General features: G+C 36.7%; 1 protein-coding gene and 1 long non-coding RNA gene across 4 annotated transcripts; both read right to left on the bottom strand.

Annotated features, from left to right (window-relative positions):
* Positions 1 to 254: 254 nt before the first annotated feature.
* LOC133533487 (uncharacterized) lies at positions 255 to 7,474 on the bottom strand. Of its 3 annotated transcripts, XR_009801876.1 has the most exons (5): positions 2,751 to 7,474; positions 2,587 to 2,662; positions 2,364 to 2,459; positions 2,002 to 2,146; positions 255 to 1,850 (listed from the first exon to the last, which is right to left on the bottom strand). It is a non-coding gene; the product is annotated as an uncharacterized LOC133533487 (long non-coding RNA). The 3 variants fall into 3 exon arrangements; XR_009801875.1 differs by having other exon boundaries at positions 2,587 to 7,474; XR_009801874.1 differs by having other exon boundaries at positions 2,364 to 7,474.
* A 143-nt stretch (positions 7,475 to 7,617) lies between these two features.
* On the bottom strand, positions 7,618 to 11,236 carry LOC133533486 (tigger transposable element-derived protein 1-like). Its single transcript, XM_061872477.1, has 2 exons — positions 9,345 to 11,236; positions 7,618 to 8,774 (listed from the first exon to the last, which is right to left on the bottom strand). Exon 2 carries the CDS (start codon positions 8,770 to 8,772, stop codon positions 7,846 to 7,848), a length of 927 nt encoding a protein of 308 aa, XP_061728461.1. The 5' UTR covers positions 8,773 to 8,774; positions 9,345 to 11,236; the 3' UTR covers positions 7,618 to 7,845.
* Between the last annotated feature and the right edge of the window lie 926 nt (positions 11,237 to 12,162).

Below are 12,162 nucleotides of genomic sequence, written 5' to 3'. Positions count from 1 at the left end.
AAGGTGACATTAGGATGGCGACTGCACCAGCATTACTGTTGCAACGTTTCTGCTGCAGCACTGTCAATTTCCTTGATAAAATAAGTAATGGATTGAAAATACAAATTGCAGCAGTAATGCGACCATGAACGTAACTTAGTTTACCAAAAAAAAACAATGTTGTCAACGTAATCTGGATGAGCCTAGGCAGAGGGGGCACCAAGATCTAGAAATGCTTAGGGCATCAAAATCTCTTAATCCGGCACTGAACGTTTTTTTTGTACCAACGAGTCCGGCTTTGGAAAACATAAAGAAATGTATATTTGACTCTGTCGTACGCCTTGTAGTTAAACGGCAGAAGTTCCCGCACGAGAGAGATAACACGAACTTTTAGCCCCGCACCAGCGTAAAGTCGAGATTGAGGCGGATTTGACTCAACCCGCAGTGAACGTGTTAAATTCGCAACACACTTCCGTTCTCCGCCGCCCCTCCATTTTGTGCGTTTTATTATTGCATTTAAGCCATTTTCTACGTTGTCAATATAACAATAAAACCATTTAATGCAGATACAAATGCGCTTTTTTAAGTAGTTGACTTTGTTACCGTATTCATATTAAAGTTGGTTAATTCACAAATGCGCTTTGTTGAGTAGGTGTTTAACGTGTTAAAATCCCAAAATAGAGTTGTCAAGTTAACAAATCTAACAAAATATTTATTCTGTGGCAAAATACGACTTGTTAATACTGCAATAAATATTTGACAACAAAAAAGTTGTCATAGTAAATATACTCACTTTTTTACAACTACAATACTTATTGTGCCCGTAACTAAAGGAAACATGACAAAGCGTATTTTGTGACTATGTTAGCCATTATTTTCAGTGTAACGTTTGGTGTGTCTTCTATTATGTAACCTGTCATTTGGAAGGTATTTCCTTCTTACTTCGGTATGGTCCTCTAATTTTTTAGACAGTCCATCCAGACCAGGAGTGGCTCTTGTAAGCAAGATCATCCTCGTTAGTTCTTTTTTCTATATGTTGCTTATCGTACTTATCTTTGATTTGTTGATCGTCGATTAAGCTTTTAGCTTCTTGGCGCACTTCTTCTAAACTGCGCTTTATGACGCCGCTACCTAAATCGTCAAAAACATCATTCAATATGCCTTCATAAGGATTTGTAACTCGCCTGCCGAATAGAAGTCCTGACGAAGTTTTCTTAGTGGAAGAATGTATAGTGATATTTATTCCTAATTGAATATCTGGTAAATAGCTATCCCACGTGCCCCGGGGTGTCGTAGTTCATTGCTCCCAAAGATGCCAGTATTGTGCGGTTATACCGTTCCACTAGTCCATTTTCCCGTGGTGTTGCTACAGCGTTATAAATATGTTTTATTCCTGTATTTTCCACGTAGTCTTTAAACTTGCTTCGAGTAAAACTGGTGCCTAGGTCAGTAATTAGTCGGGCTGGGGCCTCCAAGTAACTGATGTGCTCCCTTAAAACCCGAACACAGGTAGTTGACTTTGTATCTCGCACCGGAGTGATGTTAACAAATTTCGTAAATGCATCAACAATGACTATAGCTGTTACCTCGTTTTCTTTTATTAAAAACTCCCAGGTGATCCGTCTCATCCATATATCCAGGGCCACATGGCCCATGGATCATGTTTTTTGACACCGTCTGAAAAAGTTCCTGGTCTTTATCTGGATCAGGTATTTCTGCACACACAAATATATCTTTTCTTTGTCCTCTTCTTCTAAAGAAATAAAATAACTGCTGACTGACAGCATTGATTCTTGTTTTTTCTCGTTGTCCGAAGAAACATCATCAGTCACCAACGACTCTTCGATTAACGTCAACTCTTCGTTATCGACCTTAAAGGAGAAAATATATTAGACAAATATTCAAATAATAATAAGTATTGTGTATGTATGTACTGTATGTAGGTATATCCTCACACCTCTATCTGGTAATAAGTATTATTTTTCATTTTACTGTACACGATGACCTGCACCATTAACTTACCCGAAAGTCTTCAAATAAATCTTGGGATTTGTCAGGTTGTATTGTAGAGGCAGATGAAAAAGGAGCAGTTAGATTTTTTGGAAAAAGGTTTGAAAGTGCCCGAGCCTTGGTTATTCTTAACTGCCTAATTGTTTCTAGAAATTATCTGCAAAAACATATTATACAATTTATAATGTCTAATTGTATAATAAGAACCAGCCAAGTTCAAGTTGAGCATGAAGGGGTCCATTCCATTATCAAGAAAAAAACGGTACAAAAATCGTGTCTGTTTCTTTGTGTTCATGACACCGCAACACAGGCTATGCATGTGGTCCTTTAATATTATTTGTCGGGTTATAGAGAAAAAATATTGAGCCTCTTACCGAGTATAATGTTGTCGCATTCTACACATCGACTGCACATTTGCATTTGCTTGCATTTTCTTGCAAATATTTTGCCGTCACAAAAATTGCATGCCACTGGAAGTAAATAAGTACTTACTTTATTTAAATGCAAAATTTTTTCAATCCACCCTTTAAGAAGAAAACAGAACAAAATTCACTTAAAAACACAACCTGTCTATATACCTACTAAAATATTACTTACCATCTTTACGAAGAGCCCTTCGCTGCATCCACTTTCCACAATTGTGACAATGTTTACCAAAGGCAAGGAGATTCGGCTGTTAACAAAATGGTAAAGGTATCATCAAACAAAAGACCAAACAAAGACAAAGATACGACCAATGAAAGATTTTATGAAATACTTACGATTTTCGGCATAATGTGTGTCACTATGCAACTGACATTTGAACTAAAACTTTTACTTCTATGGTTAGGGTAAGTATTATTTTTTCTATGGTTGTTATCGCAATCGATCAATCTTAGGTTTAATTTAAAGAAAAAAACACATAACAAAGAGTACTTATATCATAAAAGTGTCAAAAACAATATTTTCGCGAAACGTCAACGACTGAAGAAAAGTATTTAGTATGCATTAGTTTTGTTATGATTCACTCAATGTTTCCGGCAAAACATTTCGTTTTACACAGTCACATGAGTCAGAGTTCTTTGTGGTGGATACTTCTTTGGCGCGACGCGAGGCGAGGCGTATCTAAGAGCTAGTATAAAACGGAACGTTTATTAAATACCCAAGATGGCGACTACGGTTTGTTTTTCAGTGCCATTAGAATTTAACGAAATTCTCCATAATCCGAATTTTGCGTATATATGTTGTCGACTCGAAATCAATATTTTTTTATGTTTTGTTATTCATATAAGGTTTCGATCGAGTCTACCGTACCCCTTGACGAAATTATTAATATAGATGAAGGTGCTGTACCATGATAATGTCCACCATTATATTGCGCTTCTTTGCATTGAGTATCTTAAATGACTTATAATAATTAAGCACACTATTGGCATGGGCCGATGTTTGCAACAATGTATTCATATCAAACTCAGGCAGCGGGGGTCTATTTATGTTACTGACTATGAGACTTAATTTTGGGTCTTCTACTCTTGAAAGAACTGACATCCCTATTCAATATTCATGTCGATTGCGCTGGCTGTTGTTTCTGTTTCAGCAAAATAATTCAGCAGTTCATGGATGTAGGTTTTTAATGTAATTCTTTGTCCTATATAAGGACAGAGTTCCTTCAGATAGGCATCCGTCTAGTCATTAAACTTTTCGACTGAAATATCATTATCTAAAAATATAAAATAACATTTAGTTTAGGGACCAGACAGTGGCAAAACGTCCAAAGAACTTTATTCCAACAGATTGCTCAATATTTACAAAATAGGACCGACATATAGGAATATTGATTTGAATAACTAACAATTAAATCTTGCCAAGGAAAATTTTCACCTCTTCAGGTGAAATACCCCATGAATGAAGTAGCAAGCTCGTTTCATCCATTTCTATTTTTTCTCGTTAGCTAGAAGTTATTGCAATTCTTCTTTTCAATATTATACTAAGGTCAGCAACATAACAACTGTAAGTAAGTGCGAAAAACTGCGCAATCAAATTATTATCACAAAGCCACGCCTTGAGAAAAAACATGAACTTCTTTCCGTTCTAGAAGCGTCGGTTGAGTGTTGCCTGATGGATTTTATGATCCGGTATACACATGGTTATTTTGATTTCTGGGATAGCTTTGAGACCAACTTCTGTTACATATATAGTCGCTCTGCACTCATAGTGAAATCCACATCTGAATTCATCCATTCATAGACAATTTGTCTATGGTAGCTGATTTTTTTAAAATGGAGGCCATAGACCAATTTTGCAACCATAGACAAGTTTCATTATTTCCGTCTGATTTTGTCTATAATTTGATGAATTCAGTACTGATTCCACTATGCGTGTGGTACCTTATATCATTAGCATGATACTATAATTTCAAGTATTGCTTGTGAGCTTGGACTAAGTACATAAGCATAACTAAATTGACAGCGACTTAATAATAATACTATCAGTGCCGGTTTTAGCACTACCAGTACCCTGGGCGAGATTTCTACGGCGCCCCTAACTGCAATTCAAACCTATACGAGAAAAGGCAAAGGATAAAATGAAAAGACCATTTATTATAAGAAACTTCCATTTATTCAAATAAAATTAGTAAAATTTGACTCCTGTAGCCTTTCTATCAGCAAACTCTTTTATTAAATTATTAAAGTCGATGTTTTCAGCAATTTCATTTTCGATTGACAAAGTTGCCAAGTTTGCCAATCGAAATTGAGATATTGTCGCAAGCAAGCGATTGTGTATCGCAGCAAGGTTTTTATCAGCTTAAGCTCAGAAAAACTCCTCTCCCCATTAGCTACCGTTACAGGTATAGTTAATAATATTCGCAACGCTATCTATACATTTGGGTATAGTTCCTGTAATATCTTTGAAAAAATTTAAAACAAAAATAGAAGTGACCACATTTTGATGACAACATGACAAGATTTCAGACTTATGAGTTCATCACACAGCATACAACCATCTATATCTGACTTAGAGTCTACAGTTAATTTTAATTGAAGATCACCATATAGCTTGACAAGGCCGGGTTTTTCCGGAATCTGTTTTATATTGTATTAAAAAGACCAATATTCCGAGTGGTCATTTAATTGTTTGAATGTTTCATCGACTGAAATTATTGTGGTGTCTAAAAGACAGTAAAAAAATTCGGACTCGAATTTATTTTCTGGACAAGTTATAGGCTCATCGCGGACATTTTCGCCAGCCTGCCGCTTAACACGTCGAATTCTTATTATAGCTCTAAACATAGGTTCAATTTCTTCAGCCGATTCCTCCGCAGTCAAAATGGCGGTTTTAAAACCTGTTTTTCTATAATCTTCCAAGAATGTGCAGTTAATAAAATTAAAATTTATGTGCATTTACTGAGATCCATATCTGTTGATTGTAGAGATTTACTTACTTAAAAGTATGTCATACCAGGTAACAAAGTTCAAAGTTCAAATATACTTTATTAATGTAGGCCTAGCAACAAGCACTTATGAATAGTAAGACAGTATTACATATAATTATCTTAAGCTAATTATCATATATAGAACCAAACTACGAGTATAAAGCTGAAATCTTTAACTGTTCGGCTAGAGTGGTAGTCCTCATGAGAGACTTGAACATCAGTGTTCTATGTTTCAATAGCCAAAGTAATTAAAGCGTCATGGATGTATCTTCACTGTTCTTGTCTTCACTATCATCTTCAAGGCACAATTGCACTATGTTTCTTCTTATTTCTGGTACTTAACTCTCATCGAAGATGACATTTCTTGAAATTTTTATTGTCTTTGTATCTATGTCGTACATTCTGCAGTTAGTGTTGTCAGAACCAACATTACTTTTCTTTTCCAACTTTGTTCTTAACTGATCGGGAATATGGACATAGCCGACATTACCAAACACCTTTACATGGCCTAGCTGAGGTTTGGTGCCATTCCACAGCTCAAATGGTGTTTTCATTGGAGTCTGGCTAGAGGTTGTTCACACTGTGCATGTATTTATTTTTCACAATATTATTATACTTCTAGGACATCACTTTTATTTTTAATAAAATATACATGCCTGTAACTTGTAGCTGCATCTTTGAATAACACAAAGTATCTCATTCCTTGGACTGATGTGTGACTCATTGGTTCACATACATCGCTGTATACTAAATCGCCAGGCTGTAGTTCTCCTCTTACAGAATTGTGAAATGGAAACTTGCACTGTTTCCCATATCCACATGCCTCACAGACAAAGTCGGTCTTTTGATTGTCTTTTATTTCAACAACACTGTTTGCACACATTGTTTTAAGTTCTTTTAGATTAATATGACAGGCGTTCATGCCACTTTTTAATGTCATTTTGTTATTGTAGCACTAAATTACAATTCTCTGGAACCATCGTTTTTATATTTAACATATACAAATTATTTTCTGTGATTTTAGCACTCATAACGACTTGGTTGTCTATAGGTTAAAGCACTTGAGACTTTCTTTATGATAGTGTTTGATTTTTTTATTATCACACCCTCAGAAAAAAAGTTTCTCTGAAAACTTGGTAAGTACATATAGCACGCGTTGCAGTTCACTATTCTTCCACTGTCCATTGAAAAGTATTTTTATTAACACTTTGTCGATACCACAAACTTCAACAGTTTGTTTGTTCCCTAAAGTTAAAGATTTCTGGTCGCACTCATAAAGTTCTGAGAAGAAATCCTTTCTAAAAGTAATGTGAGCCGATGACGAGCCGAGCCCACTATCCAAAAATTCATCAGACATGATTTTCTGAGTTATTTGAACTTAACAGATTAAATATTAAAGGTACTAAATCCTGGCGTAATAAAAATAATTGTACCTTAGCGTTTTTTCTAAAAACGAAATCGATAACTTGAAACATTATAACACCTGCAAAATTGTAATAGCAAGCAAAATATAAAATGAGTAAAACTTGGAAACCACAAATAAAATGACTCATTATAATTGAATATGAAGGTACAAAAAAGGTACAAAAAATTGGCTTTATCAATAACCACGGGAACATAGCGTAACTTCTGTCAGGATGGCGGGTGTACTGTTTTTTGATGATAACTTTATGTACCGTGAGGTACAATTTTTTTTAATGGAGGTACTAAATAGTACAAATTAGGTACAAAAATATGGTATGCTTTTCAATTCTTTTTATTTAGGTACACCCGCCATTCTGACTCTCACCCGTTTTCCACAATTATAACATTAAACACGATGTTTTGTGTTTCTATTTTGATTTGTAACACTCCCAGATGCCTGTGGCTGATTCTGTGACGGTAGATATCTATTCTGTTTGGTTAATTCTTCCAGGTCTTCCCAGATACTAGAAGAGCTGTCTCTTGTTCTTCTACAGATGCGAAGCTTGCTTCTTCATCTAATAGACGGGCAGTTAAGTTATTAAAAGTTTGTTTCTCAGGAGATAATTACATCCAGGCTTGATGCAGCGATCTATATTTCGGAGGCAATGTCCGAAGTATTTTAGTAATTAAGCAAGAGATTAGGAAGCAAGTCCTCGACATTAGCTCTGGGTGTGTAATACATAGTGGCGAATAACTTCAGTTTTTCATCTGTAAACACACTTCGTATTTCTGATTCCAAAGTCTTCATAAACTGTTTTGTCGTACCAATCTTTTTTTCCAATGCAGATGTGGAAACAGTGGCACGGTTGTGTGAACTTATTTTATTCATGTCGACGTATTCTGGACCAAAGGGGAAAAGACCACTTTTACGAAATCCGTTTTTTATTGTATCTGTCTCAAGATTGCGCAAAGCTGCCTCAAAGTTCGAAGCAAAGTGCTCTCTCTACATGACTTGTTTTGGATTTTCTGTTTTCCAGTTTTTAAATCACTTCAATGCCATTATCTTTACAAAAATTTGATAGATGCAGGGTCATGTGTGACCTATGGCCATCCAAGAATAATATGACAGGTTTAGGTATATTTTTTTTTTCTATCCATGGATGAAATACATTAGTAATGTATTCATAGAATGTTGTTGCACACATCCAGCCTGAATCCGACCTGCCTATGGCCCAATCTTTTGGTACGCTTTGTGAAATTATAGCAGGTAAACGCTCATAAGCGTATACTATCATTGGTGGAGGTAAAATTCCAGCAGCATTAGCATTTACCAACACAGTCAAATTTTCTTTCTCATCTCCTGATGCTGTATAGACATTTTTTTCACCTTTGCTAACTATGACTCGTCCAACTTTTGGCTGTAGGTAGAATGCGCTCTCATCGGCATTAAAAATCCTTTGGGGGTCATTTATTGCTTCAAGCAAGCCTTTATTTTCAAGGTAACCTTTAATTACTTCAAACCAACCGAGTATGTCATCTTCTGTGACTTCTCCTCTAGCTTTACTTAAATTTTGTGCAGTGCGTTCTGAGACATCTGGATGTCTATTCATAAAGGCTGAGAACCATTTTTTCCCTGGGCGTTTGTTTGTGAACGGACAGGTTTCTAGATCCTTCTCAAATATAAGTTTTTGGACACTATCAAGCAATTGGTCTTTGGTGATAGGGGAGTGCTTGTCAGCCATAAATCTCATCCATCTCACAAGTAACCTTTCTTCCTCATATGTGAGTACAGTGGCTGGACCTAGATTACAATCAATGGGACTTTTTCCAGTGATTTTATTATGAAAAGCACCAAGCAAGCCTTGGGACAGCATATTTTGTAGCAGCAACAGATATTTTTCCCACCGTCTGACTTCGTCGATAGCCTTAGCCATTTGTTCCTTTGTATAGTTTTTTCTCGTTGCCATGTCTAGGATTAAATAAAATATTTCTATTAGAAAAACGCTGAACCTATTATGGACACCTAGTCATGGACAGAATGTACATGACTGGAAAGACTAATAATTGATTGCTGATATATAGAGAAACATGTAGATATACTAAAACAGAAGTGTAATAAGTAAAAAAAAAACAAAAAGTAAGAAATTCTCTTTATGGACATTCTGTCCATGATTGGTAAATTGCTCGAATTAATATCCAGTTATGGACACCGGTAGTTTTTAAGGTTATAATGCCAATGACAAGTAGGTTATATCAAAAAGATAAGTCACTACTATCGATAAATCAATAAACCCTACTCATAGGTTGTGTTCCTGCCGGTGAGTAAGGTTGCCAGAGCTCAACGAGGGGGGGGGGGGGGTTAGGGTCGGCAACGCGCATGTAACTCCTCTGGAGTTGCAGGCGTACATAGGCTACGGAGACTGCTTACCATCAGGCGGGCCGTATGCTTGTTTGCCACCGACGTAGTATAAAAAAAAATAACATAAGTTTGAACAACAACGACACACATGCCACAAAATAACATACTAAGTTTACTCACTTGCATGGCGATTCTTACAATAAATGACGATTTTCGACACCAACTACCACCGCGTGTAAGTTGACAATCGTGATGGTCCAAAACAAAATGGCTGTCAGCTGTCAAACAAAGTTTGTTGACAACTAGAATACTGACACTACTGATTAGTCAATGACAACTCATTCGAAAAAAAAAAACACGACGTTTACTTAATTTTGGTGGTAATTTTAAAAACTGTCCATAATGGGTCCGTTTCCATGATAGGTGCATTTACCTTATGTATTAATGTTATTTATTAGTTGTATAACAAATGTACTTTGAAATAAAAGATCGAAATACTCGATCGGTGTCCTCGGGGTTTCTTTTAACAAGCCGGCCAGAGAAATCGGGTACTTCACTGTGCTGCTGTTGCTGATAAGACCATTCAGCGGGTTCATCCTGCTCATCTTCTTCTTCGTCTGAAGTAACGTAATCTTCATCTGAGGACCCCGAATTTAAGGTCCCCAAATCATACAACTCGTCTTCAGCTTCAGCTCCCAAAATATTGAACAGGTCCTCTTCCGTCAGCACTTCATTCGGGGAATCTAAAAATATCACCGATATTTTTAATAATGTATTCACTCGAACATATGATCGACATTCATAAGCATTTAACGAGGAAGACGATTGATTTTGTGTGCCAGTGTTTACAAACTTTTAAACATTTAACACGAAAACTTTCTCATATTCATACTGGTTGATTTAAATTTTAAATTTTTGAATACCTGTCCCATAAAGTTAATTTTATTTTTTGCGTCGCGCTTTTTTGTGCTTTTCAGTCACGAGCGTTTTGAATGTAGTGGACTGTATGACTGGTTTGCGGATGTACAATAGCGAAAGGAAAATAGCGGGGAAATGGGAAATTCCCACTCACTTACTAGAAAAATGTCAGTTTTTGGTTAGCTGGCACGTGTTTTCCTGCGATCTCCACAGGAGCGCTGACTTTTTCACCAAGGCCTTGGACTTTTCTTGCTGTCCTCGACAAACACTCAACACACACGTTTTTTATACGGATTGTTCGATTATCACATGAATTAAACTGATTTTTCTTGATTGATGACGAGCGGATCCGACGCCGTACCACTCAAGTCGCCATATTCTATTGGACCAAATGGGTCCGATAGGTGTCGCTCGCAGCGTTGCAGCGCGAGTGCGAGCGAGACAGCAATATACAAGTGTGAATGTGAGGGAGCGGATGAGGTATAGGAGGATTTTTTAGAGCGTACAAAAATTTAATAATTATTTGCAAAAACGAAACTTAACACATACATTTGAATGTGAGCGGTTTATTTTTATTGTTCATTATTATATTAGATCGATACATAATAAATATAAACTGTTAATTCGATTTTAGCAGTTAATATAATAAATAAATCAATTTATCAATGACCAAATTGAAAACCGTAAAACCACCCAACTATAGTCCAAAGCTCCCAACTATGGTCCACAAATAAACTCAATTTTTCTCGTTCAGGTGTGTATTTTACTATATTTTTGTAGTTCTAAGGCAAAGTATGTTTATAAGTGGAAGGTAAAACTAGGAGTAAACCACAAGGAACATTGGTATAGATACTTAATTTCCTTTTGAACTTGTGGACCATAGTTGCAGTATTGGACTATAGTTGGGTGGTTTTGCGGAATATCTTTTATCATATTATGCATAAGAATAAAAACTAATAGAAAATGCTGCCTGCTGGGCATAGACTTTCTCTAAATACTCTACGTTACTCCAAAATCGTTATAAAATTATACAAGTTTGAGCGGAATCGAAAAAATATTTATTTAATAAATAATCATAAATAATAGGACATTTTTTTACACAGATTGACTTAGCCCCACGGTAAGCTCAAGAAGGCTTGTGTTGTGGGTACTTAGACAACGATATATAATATATATATATAATATACAAAATACTTAAACACATAGAAAACATCCATGACTTAGGAACAGATATATGTGCTCATCACACAAATAAATGCCCTTACCGGGATTCGAACCCGGGACCGCGGCTTACCAGGCAGGGTGGTCCACTAGGCCAGACCGGTAGTCAAAGTATTATTTATTGTTATTTTATACGTTTCCCGCCATAAAAAGAGTATAAAGTATAGGATACCGGGTACGCACCAGTTGGTTCAGTTGCAGTTTCGTCAAAGTTATTTATCTCCTCCTGCATAGCTGCCAGGTCAGGATGCATAGCCGTGTCAGTCGATGCGGGAAGGTTCATGTTTCCAGAATTCGTAGCCAGGTCGTCTGAGAAAGCAGATTCGGTGTCCAGTTCAAAGCGGGCTCAGTCAGGTTAGGCAAGTACGTATTCCGATAATCCACAGCCAGGTCACTTCACTAGTTATACACGAGCGAAAGGTAGGTAGTGTAGGTAAGAAGGTGCCAACGAGTAAATCGTGACTAAATTACTTACCCTCACTGTCATTGTTTCAGAAGTCGGGTTATATGGTAGAGTGGGAGAAGGCACTAAAACACCATCTGCACATGTGTCAGAAGTCGGGTTATATGGTAGAGTGGGAGAAGGCATTAAAACACCATCTGCACATGTGTCAGAAGTCGGGTTATATGGTAGAGTGGGAGAAGGCACTAAAACACCATCTGCACATGTGTCAGAAGTCGGGTTATATGGTAGAGTGGGAGAAGGCACTAAAACACCATCTGCACATGTGTCAGAAGTCGGGTTATATGGTAGAGTGGGAGAAGGCACTAAAACACCATCTGCACATGTGTCAGAAGTCGGGTTATATGGTAGAGTGGGAGAAGGCACTAAAACACCATCTGCACATGTGTCAGAAGT

This window comes from Cydia pomonella, unplaced genomic scaffold, assembly GCF_033807575.1.
Source record: "Cydia pomonella isolate Wapato2018A unplaced genomic scaffold, ilCydPomo1 PGA_scaffold_169, whole genome shotgun sequence".
Taxonomy (NCBI): domain Eukaryota; kingdom Metazoa; phylum Arthropoda; class Insecta; order Lepidoptera; family Tortricidae; genus Cydia; species Cydia pomonella.
This window is presented reverse-complemented; position numbering and strand designations above follow the sequence as displayed.